The sequence below is a fragment of the Fistularia commersonii genome, chromosome 25 (genome assembly GCF_037954325.1).
Source record: "Fistularia commersonii isolate RoL2024-O1a breed Wild chromosome 25, RoL_Fcom_v1.0, whole genome shotgun sequence".
Lineage (NCBI taxonomy): Eukaryota > Metazoa > Chordata > Actinopteri > Syngnathiformes > Fistulariidae > Fistularia > Fistularia commersonii.
In genome coordinates, this window is record NC_141308.1 from 11,102,051 (window position 1) to 11,127,183 (window position 25,133).

General features: G+C 41.7%; 3 protein-coding genes across 3 annotated transcripts in view; 1 reads left to right on the forward strand and 2 right to left on the reverse strand.

The window, feature by feature from the left end:
• The window catches only part of LOC147219273 (sodium channel protein type 5 subunit alpha-like), a 39,144-nt gene extending 31,798 nt beyond the window's left edge, over positions 1 to 7,346 (reverse strand). Inside the window, exons 1-2 of the mRNA XM_086172533.1 lie at positions 7,174 to 7,346; positions 247 to 547 (exon numbers count right to left, since the gene is read on the reverse strand). Coding sequence (XP_086028659.1) covers positions 247 to 507 — 261 coding nt within the window. The 5' untranslated portion in view covers positions 508 to 547; positions 7,174 to 7,346. The remainder of the gene's footprint in view (positions 1 to 246; positions 548 to 7,173) is intronic.
• Positions 7,347 to 8,824: 1,478 nt separating this feature from the next.
• LOC147219275 (WD repeat-containing protein 48) lies at positions 8,825 to 16,806 on the forward strand. Its single transcript, XM_086172905.1, has 18 exons — positions 8,825 to 8,908; positions 9,618 to 9,758; positions 9,850 to 9,928; positions 10,017 to 10,229; positions 10,315 to 10,403; positions 11,481 to 11,582; positions 11,659 to 11,883; positions 12,302 to 12,376; positions 12,673 to 12,775; positions 12,863 to 12,960; positions 13,054 to 13,161; positions 13,282 to 13,378; positions 13,487 to 13,582; positions 14,564 to 14,669; positions 14,788 to 14,875; positions 15,618 to 15,694; positions 15,809 to 16,001; positions 16,672 to 16,806. Exons 1-18 carry the CDS (start codon positions 8,861 to 8,863, stop codon positions 16,765 to 16,767), a joined length of 2,034 nt encoding a protein of 677 aa, XP_086029031.1. The 5' UTR covers positions 8,825 to 8,860; the 3' UTR covers positions 16,768 to 16,806.
• A 1,498-nt stretch (positions 16,807 to 18,304) lies between these two features.
• gorasp1a (golgi reassembly stacking protein 1a) lies at positions 18,305 to 24,564 on the reverse strand. Its single transcript, XM_086172908.1, has 9 exons — positions 24,398 to 24,564; positions 22,944 to 23,024; positions 22,504 to 22,707; positions 22,316 to 22,402; positions 21,598 to 21,728; positions 20,799 to 20,931; positions 20,586 to 20,694; positions 20,377 to 20,511; positions 18,305 to 19,745 (listed from the first exon to the last, which is right to left on the reverse strand). Exons 1-9 carry the CDS (start codon positions 24,458 to 24,460, stop codon positions 19,285 to 19,287), a joined length of 1,404 nt encoding a protein of 467 aa, XP_086029034.1. The 5' UTR covers positions 24,461 to 24,564; the 3' UTR covers positions 18,305 to 19,284.
• Positions 24,565 to 25,133: the final 569 nt, after the last annotated feature.

Here is a 25,133-nt window from a genome sequence, read left to right on the forward strand (position 1 = left end):
GTTTTTTAACCCTCATATTATGTTAAGGGTCAATTTGACCCATTGAGTCAATGTGTGAAATGGGTCAAATTGACCCTTAACATAATAAGAGGGTTAACACGATACACAGGAATACTCTGGACTAATTGTGGTTTACATGAAAAATACTTCCCAAACAATGACAAACATTTCACGATGCTAAACTTTAGGAGCGCCGACATGATAAAAGCATCGTGAGTCACTTCGAGATACCGAACCGAATCTCACCCTCTGGTTCCTGAAGTAAAACGGATCGATGTCCTCCAGCGGCACCCCGATGAGCTCGGGAGGGATGTCGCCGAAGATGCGCGGCAGCTGCTTGCCCGCCTCCAGGTCGAGCCTGGGTTTGGACGGCTCGGCCTTCCTCTCGTGGCAATCCTTGGCACTCTTGGCCTGCTCCTGCGCGATCCGCTGCTCCAGGGCAGCCAAGGATTCACGAGTGAACTGCCGCAAGCCATCAGGACCCGTTGGAAGCAGCATGGCTGCCATCTTTTCATCCTGATTCTCCTGTACTCGAATTTACGTACAGCTGTAGGCGAGGATAGAAGAAGGTGAGAAGCTTTCGAGTGATGCGTGGAAATATCAGTCCGTATTTCCGTTGCTCAAACAACAAAATAAAAAAAACGGTTGAAGGTGAACTCAAATTAATGAGATAATATTACACACATATGCTCCGTGTTAATGCTCACGTGTGAGTTCTTTCCTCCGACAACAAAACCGAAAGCTAAAGCTAAGCTAGCCTCTAGCGACCAAAGAGTCGGATGTTGTCCTCAATAATAGGTGAAATGTAAACAGGTGAGAGAAGGTCAGCAAATTCTCTTGATTCAAATTCATATGTCATACTCATATGTCGAATATCTCGGCAAAGGTAATGGTTACAGAGATCGCGTTGTTCGAAAAGGCGGTCATCCCGGCTCTCCAACGCGGTATTACAGGGGAACCAATCATACATGACATGGTAAAATAAGGGTAAATGCAGAAAATGAAGTCCTGTTCATACAATTTTTGAATCAACTTTGCCGACTGAACCATCTGTGGCTCGTCATGTCTTTCCCAAACCGGAAGGTTAAATCACCGTCGTTGGTGTTTGCGACCGGACGACCACCATGAAGCGTCCGTGCTCCTTTTGCCTGTTTCGGATCAGCGGCTTCAATAAACATCATGGGATAAAATAGGAAATATACAGGACTGTCTCAGAAAATTAGAATATTGTGATAAAGTTCTTTATCTTCTGTAATGCAATAAAAAAAAACTTTTTCATGATGTTCTAATATTTTGAGATAGGATTTTTGAGTTTTCTTAAGATGTAAGCCATAATCAGCAATATTAAAATAATAAAAGGCTTGCAATATTTCAGTTGATTTGTAATGAATCCAGGATGTATGACATTTTTGTTTTTGTAATTGCATTACAGAAGATAAAGAACTTTATCACAATATTCAAATTTTCTGAGACAGTCCTGTAATGTTACAAAACCCCCGAGTCAAAGAGCGATTAAAAACCCGGCCCAACTCCTATCCTGTTCCGCACGACCCCCAAAATATGATGAGAAAAGTTGGAAACGGCTCTGTCGTGCCCATACATGCAGTCCTACCAGCCTTTGCACCCTGCAAACTCAAGATATCCCCTCTTGGAAAAGTTCACACGTTCAAAGCGGCCATCCTGCCATGCAGGAGCCGCTGCTTTTCTGTTATCTTTAACAGCTCAGACGGCGGCGTGTGATCCGAGTCTGCAGACTTTTGTTTCACACCAGCCGTAAACTTCAGAAAAGGCTCGTGGGAGAAACACGTTGAAGTCGTATTAGAATGTTATTAAGCCACTTTGCAGCACGCGAACTTTCGCTCCCGATGAAAGAACGACGGTATCAGTTCGTTCTCGTGAAATTGTGCTGGATTTGCCTGTAAACCCTCCCGGTGAGAAGCCATTATTATCATAATTCAAATAAAAACATGGGTTGGAGTGCCAACCAGGGGAGGATAAAAGAAAAAAATATTTCCCCACAGGCTTTTCGCCGACGTTTTCTGTAAAACTTACTTTAGTTGTTTAATTCACCCGCGTTTTTTTACCTGCAATTACAACAGTCGTGTTAAGCACATTTCACTGAAATAAGAAAAATACACATTGTTAACTCATAAAACAACATCTAACGTCCCCCTGGAGTTTATTATAGTTTAAACTGTCACCTGCTTTCCGAGATATTGTCTCCGTCTGTACGATGAAGGCGTAAGTTTTCATTTAATTTACGGGAAATAAATCACCTAAATTGCCACGGTCTCTCTAAAAGCGGAGTTATAATGGAGCGTTTTTCGGACTCGGCCATAAAGTATATTCTCGCCGCTGACCACCGGCTCCCTGTTATCCAACCGCCGCTGTCAAACTAGGGCAGCCATAGTTTAGTGTCAGAAGGATTAAGTCCACGGTCTCTAACTCTGACCAGAGGTTTTCACCAGCGATTGCTTTTTGTCTCCTCTGAACTTGGAGAAAACCAGACGGCTCTCGGGACGTCATTGCCGGCGCCCTTGGATCCGTTATTCTGTCATTTTCATCGTCACACCCGGCGGCAGATAAAACATCCGGTTAGTTCTCCTGCGGCGCAAACAAAGCCCAGTGCATCTTTGAATACTAAATGGTCAGCGGACATCGGGGGGGATTAGTCACTCCTAACAAAGTGACTAATTACAAAATATACAAGATAGGGTTTAATCTAAAAACGTCCTTTTTTCAGCCTTTTGAATCGTCATGTCAAAGTCAAACCTGTTTGGCCTCATGTCAGAAAACTAGTAATGACAAGAATAATAATAATAATAAGGGTAATGCTGATAACATATTTTTAAAGCAAGTAAAGAGTAAATTTCAATCACGTATCCAATATTATTTAATCATAATTCAATTTCAATTGCCTCATTACATTCTGAAAATGGCTGATTTATTCTAGTTTATTTATGCAAGTACCTTGAAATCCCTGTAAATGTTTAAAATGCACATTTATTACCAATGCAAATGAAATTCGGACGGAACTCAAGCTAAAAGACAGCCAAAGAGGTAAATCCCATCAGAGGGGGAGGAAGGTCACCGTCTAAATATAAACAACGGCAACAAACTTTGCGCATTTTCACCACCGCCTGATACTTTGGCAAAAAAAACTTTACAGGAGCGGATTATGTTTCTATCTTCCCCCTTTCAGACAGAAAAACCATTGCGCCCTTGTCATTTTGACTGAGCTCCGTGAGTTTTCCATGTCCTCCTGTCCTGAAATGCATTGATCCCTTCACACGTCCAGCCAGACGCTAGTTATCTGCTTCCACTTGATCTGCTTATTTGGCCCAGGTTGATCTCAGATCAGCTCGTCTCACACGTCTCATTTTTCTATCCCAAATAAATAGGTTAAGGTCCACTTGCAATGTCATAAAAGCAGATAAACTAGTGCGGGGGGGGGGGGGGGGGGGGGGGGGCTGATATTTTCGGTCGTGACGTAACAATCGTTCACAAAATGCAAGCGGCTAACGGAGGTTTCATCTGACGACACAAGGCCACGAAAAGCCACGGCAGGGACATGCTGTCGATTCCAACAGGATAGAAATGTGACCAACCTACTGTCTTAAAAAATTAGAATATTGTGATAAAGTTCTTAATCTTCTGTAATGCAATTGAAAAAACAAAAATTACTTTTTCACGATATTCTAATATTTTGAGATAGGATTTTTGAGTTTTCTTAAGATGTAAGCCATAATCAGCAATACTAAAATAATAAAAGGCTTGCAATATTTCTGTTGATTTGTAATGAATCCAGAATTTGTCCATTTTTGTTTTTGTAATTGCATTACAGAAGATAAAGAACTTTATCACAATATTCTAATTTTCTGATACAGTCCTGTATATATTCAAATACACCAGACCAATATCTGCTTTTTTTTGGTTGCACGGCAGAAGTATTAGACAGTGAGGAGAGGTTGAATGAAATTTAATTCCCGTAACAGCCAGATGTTATATGGTCATCATCACTGCGAATAATTATGATAATTAGATTTAAAGTAGAGCGGGGCCATGGACCGGCCATTTAGACACGCAGGCACACACACACACACACACACACACACACACATACACACACACACACACACACACATACACACATACACACATACAAATACACAGTTTTTTTTTTCCTACAAAAGCGACAGTTTTTCTCATAATTACTATTCATATCGTTAATTCTAGTCCCGAAGTCTTAACTCAAAATTCCCATTACATAACGCAAAAAATTAAATAATAATAAGGTTCCAACGATTTCGGTTAGCAAGAAATACAAGGGTGAAGAGGGACACCGCTGTCAGCTGTCGTTCATGTTTTTGAATAAGTATAAAAGGGACTAAATATCTGGGTTTAAATATTTGTGTGTAGAAGCTACGGATAAGGTAAAGTGAGACTATGAGGAAAAAGTAAGTTTACAGATAATTATACTGCATATAGACAATAGAAAATATATATATACACTTATAATATCTTCTTTTGCAACCATGCAAAGTGATGTTTTTTTTATTCTAATCCTCTTATTTCACCATTGCATTATTCAATGTCTGTTTTCTTAACACCAATCAACTTTCCGGTAAATAAGAAGCTCATGGAAAGGTTCGCCGAATACAGAGTCGCCGCCGATGTGCCGCTGAGCCAAAAACAGTTGCCAGCTTCCTGATGTGGACTTCCTGCACAGAAGGAGTACTGAGCGCTACGGCAACACGCTAGGCTAAGCCTGAGTGGTGGTTGATAGAGTAAATGAAATGTAAGACTGTAACAAGTACTCCACTGACTTCCTGCAATTTGCAACTAAAAATAACTTTAAGCTAGATTATGAGCTTCAATAACACCGCTGCATCATGCAGAAACATGCAATAAATAATCTGTGATGGATGAGAAAAGATCATAATATCTGTTTTTTGGGGGGAAAATTAAAAAAAAAGGAGTGCTAGAACCATATGTTTTCCTTTTTTTTTTTTTTGAGTTAATCTTGTGAAAGAGCAACTAGAATCTGTGTTTTTTCTTTAATTTCCTGTAAAAATGTGAGTCTTCAGAAAACCACAAAGTCAAATTTGATTATGTATAACTTTTAAACATGGATATAATTGGACTTCTTTCATCCTGCTCTCCTTTAACAAGGTGGCACATGATGAAGTAAAGTCACAATAAAAGCGTCTGCAAATATGGAGTCAGCTGTGGAATCCGTAAACACCACCCCAAAAAAACGATCAACTCCCCCCAAAAAAAGGTCCCATCGCATCTTCAGGGATCCATCCAGGTTTAGGACAATCAAGACGAAAACAAATAGACTGAAAAACGTTTTTTACCCCATTGCTTTAAACTCAGCACAACCCTGAACACTTGAACCTCACAAACAGTCCAGTCCAATAAACCCTCTTTCCCCCATTTTTTATTTTGTCTTTCTACATATTTATCCATTCATTCATCTAGATGTTGTTTAAATTTTTTGTCATTTTGTTGTAGATGCTTCTATTGTTGTAGTGTTACGTTGTGTCCTGCTTTTTAAGGTTGTTTGTGTCTGTTTTTGATTCCACTGAACCTGAGAGCTGCTATCCTTAAATTTCGTTGCACTCTGTGTAATGAAAATAAAAGTCCTTGAAATGATTTAAAATGATGGAACAATTTCGAGGAAAGAGTTCTTTCCCCGGCTCGGGAGGGAGGATATCATTTGCTGCCAAAAGAAGCTAGCAGCAAGTTATCTTAAATGCGAGACGTTTGTGGGCAGGAGCAGTGGTTGCAAATGATCTTGCACTGGGTGTGAAGTGTGAAGTGTGTGTATGTGTGTGTGTGTGTGTGTGTGTGTGTGTGTGTGTGTGTGTGTGTGTGTGTGTTGCTATCACCTGCCTGCACACCTGCTATCCTCCCTGTTTTTGCTGTAATTAAGCCGTGCCGTGCTGCTCAGGCCTCTTTTCTATTTCCTCTCATTTACGCTCAGAGACGACTTGCGCGGCGTCTGACCAGGACGCCACGGAGGTCGTGCATCGGGTCAGCTGACCCGACCGAGCCGCGGGGCCCCCGAACCCCACTAAACCTCCTGTGAATTTCTTCGTCGACATCCGTCCTGAGAAGATACACCCGCAGCACAGTAGCGGCAATGACAGATCCGCACTATATGCATTCATTCTTGCCTTAACTCTCTCTGTATTTCATTCAATTCTGTAAGTAATTGGCATTAATCATCCTCAAGGTCAAGAAATTGATAAAACCATTCCCTTTTCATTCCTGACTTTGCGATACCTGCAAATATAACCCGTGATTTACACCCCCGTGTTGTCATTATGATCATTATGAGATATGAGATGTTTACAAAACATATTACTTAAAATAACCGTCAGATTAAAGTTAATAAAGTTGTACATTTTGGCTGCTTTATTTCTAATAATAACGGTTTGTGCGGATTAATGAGGCTGAATCCTTAGGAGGGTTATTTTGGGATAGTAGGACAGCACAACAAGCATTTAAGTCTTTGTTTACTTGTGATGAAGAGTCATATTATCTCAGTTTCAGGGCAAACTTTGATTTAGGTTGCAAATGTCCGACTGCAAATCGAAATAAACGGGCACTCGGAGAACCGCTGAAGCTTTAAATTGAAATTTGACTGATGTCAGTCTGGTGCAAAAAAACAACAAGCGTGGAATTTCAGGTTTGATTTAAACAGCAGCAAAGAGAACGCTTTACTGCAGGTACAGAAACTGAACTGATGACCTACTTCTTCTGCAAACCCACTCGATGTTATTGCCGCTGAAACGGCAAGGTAGAGACACACCTGATTCAGAACATTCTTTCAGAATGCTCGCCCCGAAAAATCATTATCACTCAAAAAGTTAAGGAAATGTAATAATGCATTCAGAAATGATTTTCAACGTAAAACATTTGTAAGAATTTGTGGCTCATTCACAGAAATCCAACCTTTTCTTTTTACACCTTTGTGATATTTTCAGCAGATCAAATCAAGCATCATCCATAACTACTTTATCAGGAGCAACATCTATTTACTTTGTTTGAATCCACAAATCACACAAACTCACCTGAACTTCTCACTTTTTCTTTTTTTTTTGCAAGTAATTTCCACATGAACGAAAGGGGAAAAAAACAATAACAAAAAAAAGGGTTACTTACATGTGAAACCCCGACATTTACAGCATGATTTCCAGAGTAAAAATCTTCAGGATTCAGAGGAAGGAGCTGCGAAACCCTCCGTGCAAAATCCATGACTTCTCCTCAAAGCTTATTCCTCCTCATGATGCTCCAACTCCGGGCAGCAGGAGAGGGAAGTCGGTTGTGGTTCTTTTCTTTTCTTTTCTTTTCTTTTTTTTTTTAAAAAAAGCCTTTTAAATGTGACTTCTAGACAAAGGTCGACAGTTGGGTCGCCTCACGTCGGACATATCGAGACCCGCCGCGCAAACCGCCCCTCCTTGGCTCCCATTCGAGTGGCTGGTCCGTCCTCATCCCGCGGGGGAGGGAGGGAGGTCTGTGGCCGCGGAGCGCGCAAAGGGGGGGACGCGCCAGAGAGGATCCTCAGCAGCTGCGCACCAGCGGCACAGGGAGTCGCACCTCGGTTTGCCCTTGAGCAAGAGCATGAGGGCGGGGAGGAAGCTGCGGGACCACGGGGGGGTGGGGGATTGGTAGGGAGGGGAGGATTACCGCCTCTTTAGATGCTCCGTGTCACAGCCAGATTTGACGGAGAAATGGTGCCGCAAGAGCCGGGAGAATTTTCCAGAGTTGACCGGGGGGCCACCTGAAGGGACGGCCGGAGAGTGCAAACTTATGTATTTGTGAAAAACAGGAACAGACACTTGAAAATGTTGCAGAGAGCGTTGCATTTTCATTCGTTTTGAAATAAAGTTGGAATGATAAATGATGTAATAATCAAAACACCGTATATGAGCGAAAAGGTTGTTTTTTTTTTTGATAGAATGCTTAACAAGGACAGCTGCTGTCAAGAACAAAGAGCACTATTTGGGATAAAAAAATAAATCTATTGCACTTGAATGAACTTTAAAAGCTCATGGGTCAACTGAGCTGATGTTTAGCAGAGTGGCTTTAGAAAAGGCGACTTGCAGGAGAGTTTCCCTGCTGCGACCTCCAGAGGCCAACAGAAGAACTAACACCCTGCTAATTCTGTTGTCGCTCAAGACATGACAAATGTTCAGTATTCTTCTATGAAACAAAATGCATTAAAAAAAAAATGATTGAAAAACATTTTCCCAAATAGTATACGTTACTTGTGCAGGCAGTTTGTTCCCTCTAGATGTTTCGATAAAATTTGTCATTTTGCTTCTCCTTTTCCAAGCTGTAGTTTCAATTTCTTTTCACAATCGTTTAGTTCCTTACATATTCCACTGTCCCGAAATGTTGATATTTGCAGATTCATCGCTGTCCTGTAAAATGCCCAGCTCACATTCCCCCCCAATAACTGCATATTATCCAAACACAATCATCGTGTCCATTTAACAAGACGATTTGGTCTGAAATTATACCGCCTATTAAAAAAGAAAAAAAACAACTTTACCAACAGCTGGCGAAATACATTGAAACAGAATTTGACTTTTTCCATTACACCAACGGTAGATTTTACCACATAAGGAATATCCGAATGAGTAAACCGGATTTTATTACATAGTTGATATAATTATTTCCTTAATTGTACTGTTTGTAAACATCAAGTTGCATCTTGTATACCCTTTTACGTTTGAAAATTGAAGTAATAAACCACATTACCCACAGGGCTCAGGTGCGTGTTTTGTTTTTTTCCCTCTTCTCTTTCCGGATGTAGCATCACATGAATTGACTGTCAACATGCAAGATGGCCACTCATCACAGGCAAAATGCTGCTGGGCGGAGAAAAGTACAGGTATATTGTTGCACTTGAAATACAGCTGAGGGTTTTTACTACGTCTGGGGACGGCGATCGGTTTTAAAAAGCCTTTCACGGATATTTAACGGATGGTGACAGCCGTTGTTCAAACACACCGTTGCTAATATGAGTCATGATTCGAGCCGGCTAATTTAGCTTAGCTTACGGTAGTGTTTAGCGTCTTTTTTTGGGGGGGGGCTGAGATCGGCGTGCAAAACGATACGTGCTCGTTTTATTTCTTCCCTGTGGGCACACGGGGATGCGATTTGAACAAAAAAAAAGCAATCTCCTCGGCTGAGACAACGAGCTAAGATGCTGTCTCGGTTTCGTTTTCGGTCTTTTTACACTGTTAATGGCAGCTTAGCTCCACTGTCTGTGGGCTCGGTCTAATTGCTGGGACAACATTACGCCGGTTACTTAGATAGCTTTTAAGTGTATCTTTTCAGTTCCGCATTTGCTGGATTTTAACGCAACATTCGAACTTATTGTGTTCTTATTTTATCTCTGTTATGAATAACTGTCGAATTGCTCCGCGCTGTAAGTGCCAAGCAGTTAGGCCACGGTGTCTTCGGTTAACTCTGGTCACCGCCGTGCAGGTGCACGGAATTCACTTGTTTGTTTGTTTTTTTTTGTTGTTGTTTGCAGTCGTTAGACATGCACGGAGAAGTGACCGTGCGTGGTGATCGAGTATGCTTCTGTGCTTCAGGTGTCCTATGTGATTAGAGATGAGGTGGAAAAGTACAACCGTAATGGGGTGAACGCTCTCCAGCTGGACCCTGCGCTCAACCGGCTCTTCACAGCTGGAAGGGATTCTATCATCCGGATATGGAGTGTCTACCAGCACAAAGTAGATCATCTTCCATGAAAAGTCAACATTGCAGTATTTGTCTCTCAGTGTCATACCTGTAGATTGAACTCGGTGTCGTCCGTCCTTGCAGCAGGACCCGTACATCGCCTCGATGGAGCATCACACAGACTGGGTTAATGACATTGTTCTCTGTTGCAATGGAAAGACATGTGAGTGCTATCGGTCGCTAGTTCCGTGCAACATATTGCCAAAGTCAAGTTTATCTTCTAACTCCTTTTTTAATCTCACTTTTGCCAGTGATATCTGCCTCCTCGGACACGACGGTCAAAGTATGGAACGCGCACAAAGGCTTCTGTATGTCAACGTTACGAACACACAAGGACTACGTGAAAGCTTTAGCCTACGCTAAAGACAAAGAGCTGGTGGCGTCCGCGGGTCTCGACCGCCAGATATTTCTTTGGGACGTGAACACATTAACGGCGCTCACTGCTTCCAACAACACGGTCACCAGTAAGCGACGCTTTCTTTCCTCGAGCGGTTCGGGAACACGTTCGGCGCCGGCTCACATATGGATTGTTTGCTTTGTCTGCAACAGCTTCGTCACTCAGTGGGAACAAGGACTCCATCTACAGTCTTGCCATGAATCAGATGGGCACTGTTATTGTGTCGGGATCCACAGAAAAGGTTTGGCCGTGCAGAGTTTACGCACACACAGAGATTGATTACACTATATGTGCCACCTTTAGGTTGTTGTTATTGTTATTGTCGATTTTGTTTGGTTCCTTATCCCACTGGCAGTGTTTGAGCAGTTTAGTGTTTCATCAATGACTGCGGTGACTTGCAAGTTTCGACTACTTTTTCTTCGATTCATGCAGTTTAGGTTTGAACGAAGGCCGTATAGCCTTATTTGTGTATGTTTTACAATACATTAAATCCCGTCCTGCACAGACGCACAGTCATTTATAATGACGTCATTTATAATGATCAGAAATTATAATTACGATCGGTCGATTTTTATGTACCCTGCAACTTTTTGAAGTGGCCTGAAAATCAATTTACAAATAACAAAAAAAAAAACAAAACACAGGAATACAAGTTCATCAATAGGCTTAATATTCTGCTTCATGTGTCTTGTTTGTGCTGCACCTCGCATCCTTGGCTCCGCACTAATATAGTTGGTTGAAAAGTGATTTAAAGCCTCAAGTGACATGAATTCTGGGCTGCTGCCACCAGTCGACACCCTCCAGCTTGGTTTTGAAAATGTGCCGTCCGTTTGACAGAGTCCTCCCCGGCGCCGTTTGCTCGGTTAAACTCGATGGGGTTTTTCGTCAGGAGAGACTTGGCGTGTTTTCCTCTGACGGAGCAGAGACGTTCGGGATGTATGTGTGCGTTGTCGCAGCGGCGGGTCTAATGGACTCACACGCAGAGCTGAGATCACCCCCGCGCAGCTCGAACCTTCTCCGTGGAACTCTGCCACTAGTAATCAATAAATCCACAACACGGAAAATCCCAAATTAAATCGGAGGTGTTGTATTTTTGCTGGCGTATTCATCTTTATCCCAAATTAAAAGACCACAATGAGAGACTGGGGGAGATTTTCAACTCTGGTTGTACAGTTGCCCGATGACTTGGGAGAAAATACGGTGTCAAGGAAGGTAATAACGTAATTAAACTGTCGCTCATTAATCCCGGCTTGGTCCAAGTGCACTTTTACAAGGAAAAAAAAAACTTCCACAACACTCTATTCATTCATTTTTCCAGGTCCTGAGAGTGTGGGACCCACGAACATGCGCGAAGCTGATGAAGCTGAAAGGTCACACAGACAACGTCAAGTCTTTGCTGCTGAATCGAGACGGCACTCAGGTGAGCGAAGACCCCGTCGTCCCCGACCGACGTCGAGCCGCTTTCGGGTCTGAACGAGCTTCCCAACTCTCGCCAGTGCCTGTCGGGCAGCTCGGACGGGACCATCCGCCTGTGGTCCCTCGGCCAGCAGAGGTGCATTGCCACCTACAGGGTGCACGACGAAGGGGTTTGGGCCCTGCAGGTCAACGAGGCCTTCACACACGTCTACTCCGGAGGAAGGGACAAAAAGATCTACTGCACAGACCTGCGCAATCCCGACATCCGTGTGCTCATCTGTGAGGAAAAAGCGCCGGTGCTCAAGGTAGGATTGTGTTTTAGTTAAAAAAAAAAAAAAAAACTTTATAAAAAAATACAAGAGCAGTTAAGCGTTTGATTGCAAATTTGCAATTTTGCTGCGGTGATTTGCTTTAAAATCGACGGTCGCAAAGTGACATTTTCTTGGAAAATCGAAACAAAAATCAAACCGTCTTGAACTTTGCTGGAAGTTCCAGGAAAATCAGCTGCAAAGGACTTCACTGGAAATTAAACGCATCAAGTGGAAGGGATACTAAGTTGATTTAATATGTTGTGCAGCCGCCATAATTCAATAATTGGGGTATATTTTCCCATATTGCTCAGCTCTTTGTGTGTGTGTTTGGATGATGTGGAGCCCCTCATTCCTGTGCACATCGCTAACCTTGAAATTCCACCATTTTCGCCATCTCTGGTCTCTTGCTCAGATGGAACTGGACAGATCTGCTGACCCTCCTCCAGCAATCTGGGTCTCCACCACCAAGTCATCTGTTAACAAATGGGTAGGCATGCGTGACACCTCTGAGATCACCGCTTTACCGCCGATGTCACGACTCCCAAACACAACGTGGGTTTGACTTGCCCGTGTCGCCTCATCTAACACCATTCAGCCCTAATCCCGTGGTCATTAGTGCATCATTTTTAAACCGGCTCTTGATAATGTGGGTGATGCGCGAAGGCTAATCGCATCAATTATGGCCTCCGCCGCAAGGAAGAAAGGGAAAACGCTGATTAAAAGCCCGAGCGGTCGGCCTGATTCTTGTTTTGTTTTGTTTTTTTTGTGCATATTTTCACGTAGTCTCTAAAGGGAATGCACAACTTTAGATCATCGGGGGAGTACGACAACGACTGCAGCACCCCTTTAACGCCGCTGTGCACGCAGCCAGAGCAAGTCATCAAGGGTAAATGCGCTCAGGCAAAAGCCGGAAGGTTGTCTAAAATCCCCGTCGGACGATCAAACGAAGTAACCCTGCGCGTTGTGTTTCCAGGAGGCGCCAGCATCATCCAGTGCCACATACTCAATGACAAGCGACACATACTCACCAAAGATACCAACAACAACGTGGCTTTCTGGGATGTCTTGAAGGTAAAGTCGTTTCTGAGAATGCAAGAGAAGTTAATCACTGCAGACTTTTCATCCGGTTTCAAAAACGCCACTTTATTTTGCGTGCGTCTTCAGGCTTGCAAGGGCGAAGACCTGGGGAAGGTGGAGTTTGACGAAGAGATTAAAAAACGCTTCAAGATGGTCTACGTTCCGAACTGGTTCTCCGTGGATCTGAAAACCGGGGTAAGTCGGAAATACCCTATTTTCTTTTTTTTTTTCCACCCGCGATCTTCAGAGTTCCGTCGTTTTCTGCATCAAAAATATCTGTCAGCGTCTCAGAGCCGCGTTTCCTTTGCGGAGTAGATGCTCACCATCACGCTGGACGAGAGTGACTGCTTCGCCGCCTGGGTGTCTGCGAAAGACGCGGGGTTTTCCAGCTCGGACGGGTCCGACCCAAAACGTAAGATCCTCGAAAAAAGGCCTCAATGAACGAACGCCCGACCAAGAAATCTAAACATTGAGCGCATCTGATTTTTTTCTTTTTTTTTTTTTTTTTTTGTCTCTACAGTGAACCTAGGTGGACTTTTGCTTCAGGCCCTCCTGGAGTTCTGGCCCAGAACTCGCATCAACCCCATGGATGAAGAAGAGAACGAGGTGAACCACGGTAAGGCACGCCTGGCCATCCATCCACAGCTTCATTTATAGATCTGGAATATTGTCTGTTATAATATTCAGAACTGTGCTATATTTCATTTCATAACAGCTACACTACAATTTTTCCTTTTATCATACTATTGTGCTCTCCTTACCTCACTTGTTACTAAGACACTTATAGTTTTATCACTTGTTTACTAAGACACTCTATAGTTTCACTGAGACACTTTATAGTTTATAGTTTATTTTTATTTCTAGTTCTGCCTTTTTCTTTTTCTTATTTATTACTGTTATATTTTCTGTAACTCTGGCACAACAATTTCCTTCGGGATTAATAAAGTTGTTCTTATCTTATCTTATCTTGTCTTATCTTATATTAAAGTCATGAATGGTTTTGCTCTCATTTCACTCATAAAAATAGGTATTTTAGTTTTGTTATTTTAGGAGATGTATCACTTCAACCTTAGAAGAAGTACTTTGGAATTTTCTTTTTAGTTTTTTTTTTTTCCCCCAACAAATTCACATTTTCTAAATGAAAACACCATCAGTTTTTTTATGATTCTTAATTTACAATGTAATGTCAAAGAAAGAAGAAAAAAAAACAGAACATGAGAGAATCCACATTTCAAAAGAAATACCAGAATTTCCGCACGTTTTTCTCCATTTAAATTTGTATCAAAGCTTATAGAAATGTAATATTTTCCAACTGAAAATTTCTACTATTCTTGCATTTTATTTTAAAGTGGTATCACTGTTTTGTAGATAGTTTCAATGAGTTCTGACTATTCACATATTTCTCGTTGAACTTACAGACTGTCAACTTGACTGTTGTCTAGCTGATTAAATAGTGTTCGCCTCGCTATAGCTTTTTTCTGTTAAATAGAAAAGAAGTTGTTTCTTTTTTTTTTTGTGGCAACGTTCTCAGCAAATGTCTCAACAGAAAAAGGTCAATCACCTAAGAATTGTGGGTTTTGTTCTCTCCCACCCACAGTGAACGGAGAGCAGGAAAACAGGGTCCAAAAAGGAAATGGGTATTTCCAGGTGCCGCCGCACACGCCCGTCATCTTCGGGGAGGCCGGAGGCAGAACTCTATTTAGGTACCCGTATTTCTTTTTGCCAGCGCAGGTTCACCTTGGGTCAGAGAGACGGCCGTATCGTGTCGAATTGCAGCAGCGTCCCCCTCAAAGCCCCTGGTTTGTGTGTCGCCCGTTACAGGTTGCTATGTAGAGATTCAGGCGGAGAGACCGAGTCCATGCTGCTGAATGAGACGGTTCCACAGTGGGTTATTGACATAACTGTAGATGTGAGTATAATCGCGCTCTTCCCCTTCGGATCACATTTAACGCCATCGGACAAAGTCAAAATAGATGTCATTTTTAAAAAGTTGTACTTGTAAATTAGGAGACCCAAAGCGTTCATAACTGTGCGCCCACACGAAATGCATATTCGTGCACATGTTGTTCTACCGTATGTGTACAATGTCCACCATTGTGGAAGCAAAATAAGGCACTGTTTAGCGTCCGTGACTTTGCCAAACCGTCCGTTTGTGTCCACCGACAGGAAACCACAACCGCTTTCCCTGCCAAACTGCACATAGTATTACCAAAATCAGCAGTTTTTCTTCTTTTTTTCTTTTTTTGGAGTATGAACATGCGGAACAAATGATCGTATCTCAACTCCTGTCCACCGGCCTAAGCCTACCAGTGAACTGGTTTATCCAGTTTAAATATACCAGTCCTATACTTCCAGCCACTTAAGAATTGGAGGTGGGGAAAAAAATAACTTGCACTTTTGGATTCAAGCCGTGTTCTTAATCACTTTATCAGCACTGAGACTCCCTCGACACTTCATCTGCTCTGACGTTCTCCTTCGATTGTCATGCAACAAAAGGAAACATCTCGCCCTCCCAAACATGGAGCGTCTGTTGTCTTGTGACATGAAATGAAATTCAGGTTTTTGCACCGTTTTCCCAGGAAGTTCTTGTGAGCTTATTTCCTGTTTGAGCACTTGGTTTTACATATGTCCTCTGTCCTCATCTGTTCCAGAAAAATATGCCCAAGTTCAACAAAATCCCGTTCTACCTCCAGCCCCACTCTTCCTCCGGTGCAAAAACCCTCAAGAAGTGAGTGAGTTTTTCATCCTCGTCGTCGTTTTTTTTTTTTTCTTTTACCTCGATAATACGAGACGAGCCCTTGTCGGAATCCGAGAGCTGATTTCACCCGGCTCGTCTCGGCAGGGACCGGCTGTCGGCCAGCGACATGCTCCAGGTCAGGAAGGTGATGGAGCACGTTTACGAGAAGATCATCAACCTGGACAACGAGTCGCAGACGACCGGCTCCTCCGGCAACGACAAACCCGGGGAGCAGGAGAAGGAGGAGGACATGGCCATGCTGGCCGAGGAGAAGATCGAACTAATGTGTCAAGACCAGGTGGGCCGGCCGTCTCTTTTCTTTCTTTAAATGCTAACAGTTAAGACAATTCATATTTCATTATATTTCTTATTCTTCCTCCTTTCTACTATTATCTATTACTGTTATGTTTTTTACTTGAAACTCTGGCACAACAATTTCCTTCGGGATTAATAAAGTTGTTCTCATCTCATCTCTCAAATAAATTGTAAAGTGTCTTAAGTAACATGTGAAAAACTGTCAAGTGTCTTAAGGTTTTAAGTATCAAGTGAAAGATAAGGATTGCACACGAGTATGGAAAAATATTGTACATTTAGCTGTTATGAAAAATTGCACGGATATGAATATTATTCCATGATAGAAAAAATGGTGTGTATGAAGTGTATACTGAGTCTTGAGTGTATACTAAGGTCTCATTGCAAATTTTCACTTTGCCTGCACAATGAAAATTAAAAAATCTTGAATCTTCAGCCTGTGAATTTTAAGACCTTAAAACACTTGATAGCCTTAACTTTGACACTTTATATTTTATTGTATTTCATATTCTCCCTCCTTCCTACTATTATCTATTATTGTTATATTTAGCATGAGACTCTGGCACAACAATTTCCTTCGGGATAAATAAAGTTGTTCTTATCTTATCTTATCTTACTGCATTAATACGCTCTTTTTTTTTTTGTCTGTCACCCAGGTTCTGGATCCCAACATGGACCTGCGAACAGTTAAACATTTTATCTGGAAGAGTGGCGGGGACTTGACGCTTCATTATAGGCAGAAGTCTACGTGAAAGTCCTCACTGAGGGGGGAAAAAATAAAAAATAAACAAGAACTTCTTTTGTCATTTGCCAATCACCGCCACCACCAACACCACCACCACCACCACCACCACCACCTCTGACACATAGTACCCTTAACCCCATCGTGTGGTCAAGAGTCGCAGTATCAACGAGACTCCAGTCAAAATTCATGAAGACGCGGCTCGCGGTGTGTCGTAGGGAACACACCAGGACGGCCCGGACAGGACGCACGTGGGAATCAGCGGTCTGTTTTATTTATTTTTTTTTCTTTTACAATTTGAAGGATGGACTCTACAGCTTTCAACTTCCTTTTTTTGTTTTTACGTCTTTCGACGGCTGTTCGTTTCATCCTTTCCCCCTTATTTTTTGGCATTTTACTTTGAAGCGACAGAACGAACAGTACATTTACGTGTCTCTCGAGTGGTTGTGCGGGTGCGTGCACATGGATGGAGTCAACTGTTCTAGCACATTCCAGTCCTCGTTCCACAAACACTCCGCCGTCCCGACGGCATCGATCGCTAGTTTAGGACCCCACCTCCCCCGCCTCATCACGGCCACCGTCGGTTCAGTTGTCGGCACCTTCACTCGAACTAAACCTCTCCACTTTGACATCTAAACACCGTAGAACTCGAAACCTCATTGACGGAAGCACCTGTCTACGTCCTCTCTGTTAGCTGTGCTGTTCTCCATGGACCGATGTTTCTTTTTTTTTTTTTTTGTAAATATTTGTACAACATTTTGATTGAATTTACTTTTTTTTTTTTTCCCCTTTTGGCTCTGCGATTTAAACTTTGTTCTTTGTACAGTTAACTTCAATCCAGTGGTTACTCCCCACCCCATCCCCTCCCAAAAAACCCCGATATTTCATTCATGGACATGAAAGTTAGTTGACATGAATGATCTTTTTTTAAAAAAAAAAAAACTCATTTGTTGTTTTCACTATGACCCAGAAATTGCAGTTTATGCTTAAGAATGTTAGTAGTTGTCCAGGTCATCTTAGCAATTGGGAAATTATATATAAGGTATATATCTATAATAACTCATGCTTCCTCACTGCGTGCTTGAGTTATGATGACAGTGAGGACTGTTCCTAGTGTATAGATCATTTTAGATCAAATAGTTCAATTCAACTTGACTATAATCATCCCAGAGAATATATATAAATAATATTAAAAAAAAATCACCAAAGTGAAATAAATAACCTGTATTTTCCCCTTGGTGTGTCATGATACTGAAGAGATATTTTCACTAAGTTTTTTTTGGGAGGGGCGGGGGGGGGGGGGGGTCATTTTGCCATGAGGACTGTGTGGGTGTGTTTTAACCATGGCGGGAACAAATCAGGATGGGTACCCCAATTAGGCCATTACACTGCAATATCCCTTGTAATAATTTGTGAAATATGTATATTTTAGGCTTTCAAAGAAATAAATTGGACTGGTTTAATGACAGATTTATGGAGACAATAAATGGATGTGTTGAGTTGTACTGTGTTCAGCTGATGAGTGTGAAATAAGAAAAGCAAGGGACATCTTTTTTTTTTTTTTCTTAAGTGATATGATTGTTTAACCATCAAATATCCACCCATTTCACATTTATCAAAAGACTGCACTCATTCCTAATAAAACAAACAATTCATTGATGAAACATCTGCAAAAATACTCTTCCTTATTTTACACACTGGCACCTATTTAGAAAACGGAAAACATCGAGATCCCCTAGAAAAATGAAAAAAAAAAGCACTCACTCAACAGCGGCGTCACTATTTCATCTTATACCAGACATATAAAAGGATTGACCTCTATTGGATTTACATTAACTCGGACTAATGTTGCATAGGATCACAAAATTACAAAGACAGTGTTGAATGGGACATGATCAGGATATTATTACAGCTATAAAAACAGTAAAAATTGCATGGCTAAATAAATCCGTAGGAAGCATTTAAAACATAAGTTGCATCAAAATTAGTGTAAAAACACATTCTGAATGGTCAGACGTAGTAAAAGCAGAAGACCATCGCTTCTCAAAGTGTCCCTGCGTGTATTTTATCTTGAAGCTTGTTGAAAAAACAAACACTGATGACAAAACCCAAACGAGGCCTCATGGCGCTGTAACACGTCAGCTGGCCTGCTAGCAGCTGTGGAGCTTCTAAAATCGTCTATTCTTTTTTTTTTTGTGATGTTCTAGCTATATTATCTTTGGAAGTCTTCACATTGGAGTTCCAGAGGCCAAGACTCGCAACCCGTATCATCCAAAAATTTGCACTAGACAAGGAAGTACAGCATTACAACCGTGAATGTTTTTCTTGGGCTCGCAAATTAGCAGTGACTCGCATAAAAAAAAACAAAACGGTATTAACTGGACTTTCTCTCAAGAAACTCATGTCATGAATGAGCAGCCTTTTTCCTCCCTCAAGTCTATTCAGTGTGTTGATATAAGACATTTCTTCCAAATCGAAAGTGATTGTCAGCCTCGTGTCGTGTTTTCTTGTATGGCTCGTTAAGATTTTACTTTAGCTGTGTTTCTTCTGGCGCACCTTCCTGGTGGTTGTCAGCCTCACAGATGTGACCGGGAGCCTCGTCCTGGGCCTCAACCGGCTCCTCTGACGGGTTTAAGACTTTAGGTTCTGCTTCTTCCGCCGTTTCCTGAGCGGGCGATTCGTCGCAGGTGACGGAGGGCGGGAGGAGATCTAAACCAGGAGGGTCTTCAGATGGAGGCTCTATTGAGTCTATGGAGAGAGACAGGGCGCCGATGGGTGGACTCGGGCTATTGCTGGACTCACAGAGGGAGACAGATGGATTTGTCGAGTCCAAGTGAGCTGGTTCTGCTGCTGGTGGAACGCCTGGATCCGAAGTCTGAGTGCAGTCCAGAGCAGAGACGAGGTCCGTGGCTGCGAGGGAGCTCAGCTCTTGTGAGTCAGACTGTTTGTCTGCTGCAAACGAAACCAGCTCGCTCTCTTCCAGCTCCTCTGCGCGAAAGGAAAACAAACGCGGTCTGTGAAAAGGCTGGAATCTTTATATTATTTCACATGAGTTGTCTAAAAAAATCTGCAAAAGGGTGCTTTAAATTATAGGGAAATGGGTTGCAAATTGCAAGAAATTATCCAAAAAGTCGTAAAGAAATAGTATAAAATGAGCACAAAATTTTCTGAAAATAAAAGGTCATTGTTTGAAAATATGCCAGAAGTAACAGAACCATAGCCTTGAGAAAAGAACAGTCATTCAAAAAAAATAACTAGGACTTAATCGAAGAAACCAAAAATGTATTTGATATCTTTTTTTTTTAATCATTTTACAGGGCAAATATAAATCACATTCAACAACAACTCATACTGGGGAGGCAAATCACTTACTGACATTGTGCCCAAAACATGTAATGTTCCACGTAACTTCGGACCATAATGAAATTATGACTTTATTATTTTTTCTCCAAAGTGCCCAACCTTAGTCTGCACTGAAAGTTAAGATGGCGGCCATGAGTGCGTTGCATTAGCTTAATGTAATAGTCAGAGAGGCCCTGAGGCACAACTCCTACTTATCATCTCACTTTGGTCGGGAGGGGAAAAAAACCCCGGATGCGGGTGTCTGGTTACGACTCACCAACGCCAGAGATCTCACTGTCCCTCTCCTCGTGCATGGCCAGAGCCGTGTTGGTCATGTCGATGGAAGACATGGAGAGGTCCACCAGGTCGGTTGGGTCGGGGGTCATCGCCGCCGCCTCAGAGTCAGAAAAGCCTGGGGAGACATTTCAATGAAAAATTGAGAAAAACATGATCATCTCAAGTGAGAGGCTGGACAAGTGGACTCACCAGGGTCCATGACTCTCTGGACGGGCGGCGGCAGCTGGGCCTCCACGAGCGTGATCTGGTCCAGATCTGTCGCCTCGTCACTTGGGGTTGAAGGTGCCATTAAAGGTGCCTGGAATCAAACAGCGAATGCTTCACTGCCACATCCGACAACAACCCGAGCTCACAAAGAAGCAAAGCGGTCGTGAGTGACGGCGATGGTCTTCACTGCCGTACCTCTGTGAACCCGTGTGAAGGCAGCTGCGGAGGTGGACTCTCCTCAGGAGGAGGGGTCGGGGGCTTTTCGGTCTGCGCCTCTGGATGTACAGGAATTCGGTGCAGGTAGCCGTAACCGATGCCACAACCCAAACTGAGAATTCATAAAAGACAACAGGATTAATCACGGCATGTTTGTATCACTTTATACGTCTATCACTGCCAGCCAAACATGCTGCAGTTAATATCCACGTGCGTCCTTAAAATGCCCTGACGCGCACAAAAGAACTTTTTAAAATGTATCCAGTGTGTTTTTCGGGGTTATGGAAGCCATCATGATATGGACATGAACAATTTCCATTGATAAGCATGCAAAGTTTAGGAAATACACAGGGTTTCCCTTTACGTTCAACTGAGAGACGCAGCACATTCAGAGAAAATTTTGCAGCTCTTTTGGCAAAGAATTTTTCATCTTTGTGTTCAATCTATGAAATCTCTGCAAGGCGGTGTCTCGCATTTTACTTTTGAAATGAAAAATTTTGGCAGTAAAAACATCTGTCAAATAAGCCATAGTAATGCTTTTTAGTATCACGGTTGACAGCCAGTCGAGTAATAAAAATCTTATTCTAATTCGACATTTAAATTATATTTAATCACAATCAGTGATTCTGCCAGGATGTTATCAGCTCATTAATATGTTAATGATATCTAAGTTTGATGAGAATAACTTCTGGGGGGTTGAGAAGGCAGAGATAGCAGTACAAACAGACGGTATTCTACGATGTGTTAATACAAACTAATCTCAAACTCATTCACATACCTGCCCTCGCCTCCCCAGGCTCCGTTTGGCGTCACCACCACTTCTCGGCAGGCGTCCACTTCCATGTTGTAAACCAGCAGCTTCAGCTGCTTCCCCTCGTGAGAGTCGATCAGCGTGAAGAAGTCGTCAGACTGGAAATCAACAGTTTTGAATGAACTACAGATCACCACCTCATGTCGCGTTCACATACCAGAGGTCAATGTCGGGTCATAGGTCTGGAAATGCACCCATACATATTGACGAGGATCTTTACAGAATCATTACAATTAGGTTTTTGAAAATTGTTGAAAAAAAAAAAAAAAAAAAGCCAAAACTAAGTTGGAGAATGGTAACATTTGAAAATGCTCAAGAAATTACTATGACATTAAGCAAAAGGTATCTAAATTCAGCCAGAAAAGACCTAAAACTGACAAGGAATTAATTTGTAAAAAAAAAAAATCATAATTTGTAGCTTCAGTTGTGATGAGCTTATCAAAATATTACCAAGAAATTAGTAGAATAGAAACAAGCAAGTCAAAATAATAATGTACTTTATCAGATTTTAAAAAATATGAGGGCATGTTAGATGGCAGTGAATTTTGCTTATCTCTCATTGCCAAGGGAATAAAATCATTTGATATGATTTATTACTGAAATCATTTTAACCTGACCCATGGCATTTTGTCTATCGTCCAGTCACAGTCAAATGTGTGCGCCGTAATATAAGAATGAATCTCACGTCGAGCAACACTTTATCAGCTCCAACAATGTAGTCCGTGTAGGGATGAAGCCCGGCCAGTGCAGCAGGCGAGCTGGCTTCCACATCCTTGGGAGGGAAGACAATTTATCACGTGAGAAAAGAATAATAATCATGTGGTTTAACGGTGGAATTAAACATCAGGCCAGATAAACGATAGAGTGGCTCACAAGGACATGCCAGACATTCTCGTTGGCTCCCTGGTAGCTGCAGAAGCGAACGCTGGCGCCCAGAAGACCCTGTCCTCCCCACATGTTGCTGGGCACCACCTCTAGTTCCCGGACCCTCATGCTTTTAGTGCTGTAGACTTCCATCTTCAGCGCCTTCTCCATGTTGGCTTTCAGAAGATCCTTCAGTAGGTCGTTTTCTTCGTTCTGGTTCAAAGTGATGACAGGGTTGGTTTTTTTGATATTGCTCAAAACAAGGTCCCTGTGACATCAATGCTTTTTGTTCTTCTTCTTTAGGTATTTCAAATCCTCCACCTTCTTAAGCTCTATTCTGAAGCCTCTCTGTTCCACCTGGGTCCCTCTCATTCACACATATGTATATTCTTTCTTGCTGCGGCTAACTTTCATCAATGCTTTTTAATAATAAGTCAAAAAAAACTTACAAGTCTTTTGTTATCCAGAGACAGAATGAAGTCAAAGAAGGGCTGCAAGCCACATTTCTCTGCAGGGGAATTTGGTTGCACCTGTTAAAATCAAGAAAGATAATCAGTCACAATAATATCATTGCGATTCTCCCTTTAACATCCCAAACTTTTAATTCCAATACCAATCTGTTAAATTAATCTAAATCTGATCTGAGTCTTGGCTAAGGTGATACCTGTACTCAGTTTAAACATGATGAAAGTGGCACATTTTGAGTGGTTTTGATGTAACAATATACTGATTAAAAAGGTAAATAGTTTGTCGCTAATAAGATAAACCTTATTGATCCCCATAGGGGAAAATCCTTTGTCACAGCAGCGTAATAGTTGATAAAAAAGTAGAATAAATATGAATAAAAATATAAATAGAGACAGAAGATAGCAAGACATCAAAAAATAGACAACAACAACGACAACAATAATAATAATTGACCACATAAAGGAACAGCAAGAGTGAAAAGTAAAGAACCAGAACTAAATGACTAAATAAATAGTGACAATAGCAATGACAAGAACGAAAATAAATAAACCAAAATTGGCAGGATGCATACCTTTTACAAAAGTTTTTAAGTATCAAAGAGACCTTTCAGTTCTTGACATGCCACAAATCTGTATGAAGCACTTCATTTCAATTTAGATTCAAGATTTAAGATGTTTTTTTTTAATTGCAATGAGATGCAAACAGTGTAAAAAATGTAAACAGCATTAGATTTTCATTCGCATTCCAATGAGAAATTTAACGACTAATTTAGACAATTATTTTTTTAAATAATTGTGTTTTTTTCCAGTGAATATTCATCTGTTGATGAGATTGTTTTTCTTTTTTAAATGCACAAGCGCTTGCTCAATTTGTCTTCGGGCAGTAATGTGATCTGTTTCTGGATTGCGTACAAAATCTGTTTCTGGATTGCGTACAAACAGTGCCTTGCAATTTTTTATGCAACACAACCCATGTTTACAAGTCAAAACATGTCAGAAGTTGAAATGATATATTTACTTCTTGTTATTTTGGATATTTTATGTCAAAGTTATCGTCATTAAATATCCGACGATGTCGAAATAATCACTATCGCCATTCAGTTTTAAGCTAACTTTCACGGAACGATATACAGTAGTTAAGATATCAAACTGGGAGAATGTTGTCGAACTGTGGCCGCTCAATTTCTTTAGAAATAGCAACGTTTTAGATTTTACGAAGTAAGTATGAATTCAAGCTCGACGTGGGAGAAACGCTCGACAATCTGGAACTGCAAAGAAGTCGAGTTGCAAGGTAAACATTGCCACCTCATCAGGTTTGACCGGTGAGTCTACGGTTAGCTTAGCTTCATGTTAGCATACTGTAGCGCCATCCAGATAGCTACCATACACGCCACAAACAACAACAAAAACCACCGCGAAAGGAATTACTGTCTTACTCCGTGAACGTGGTATCCGTACGTCCCCCCGTCGGATCCCTCTGAACTCTGAGTCAACCCCATATCAGCTTGGGACTTTTAAAAGTCTAGTGTTTAAAAGATAAGAGTGGAATTATCACACTTGACAGTCTTCGGCCATCTTCGGTGTGCAGGCCGCCTCAATCGAGCGCCGCTAGCATCGAGCAGCCAACCTTTGGATTTTCCATCCTTCGAGGGCATTTGCTTCAAGCTGCATACTTGGAATTTGCGGTCACGAAGTTGTTAAAAAAACAGGCATACTTAAACCCACATCACCGTAAAACTAACTTTACTTTAACTCTTTGTACGAGTTTTAACCCTGATAGTGACCCTTGCTAAATGTGCCCTGATTGTACTCATGAAGGTGGCTTGCGTTGTACATGTTTGAGATGTTGTATAACTATCGCTGACAAAAAGTGTTTTTCTAACTTCTAACATTTTCCTTAAGTGTATTGCTGTGTTTTAAAAGCCTATGTCTTAAATGACTCGGAGGGAGAAAATTAGGTTTTTCATATTCTGGCATGTCAAAAAAGGGAAAACACAATGGTGTAGTTCAACTTGAGTGGAAAAACTCATTTGGACACTGAGCAAGCATGAATATTATTATATATGCATGTGGAGATTAATCTCTGCCATTAAAAAAAACATTGACGTTGCAGTGTGGTTGAAAGATTGGATCCAAAAACAGTAAATCAATGAAATAATATGGATCACGTTG

What these genes read in the sequence shown, in the direction of transcription:
- LOC147219275 (XM_086172905.1), top strand. Translation starts at nt 8,861, where the DNA reads ATGGCCACTCATCACAGGCAAAATGCTGCTGGGCGGAGAAAAGTACAG. An exon ending in GCCAGAGCAAGTCATCAAGG is followed by an intron (nt 12,776 to 12,862) that starts GTAAATGCGCTC and finishes TTGTGTTTCCAG; the next exon opens with GAGGCGCCAGCATCATCCAG. An exon ending in GGTGCAAAAACCCTCAAGAA is followed by an intron (nt 15,695 to 15,808) that starts GTGAGTGAGTTT and finishes TCGTCTCGGCAG; the next exon opens with GGACCGGCTGTCGGCCAGCG.
- gorasp1a (XM_086172908.1), bottom strand. Translation starts at nt 24,460, where the DNA reads ATGGGGTTGACTCAGAGTTCAGAGGGATCCGACGGGGGGACGTACGGA. An exon ending in CTGATAAAGTGTTGCTCGAC is followed by an intron (nt 21,729 to 22,315) that starts GTGAGATTCATT and finishes GTTGATTTCCAG; the next exon opens with TCTGACGACTTCTTCACGCT. An exon ending in GCCTGGGGAGGCGAGGGCAG is followed by an intron (nt 20,932 to 21,597) that starts GTATGTGAATGA and finishes ATGAATTCTCAG; the next exon opens with TTTGGGTTGTGGCATCGGTT.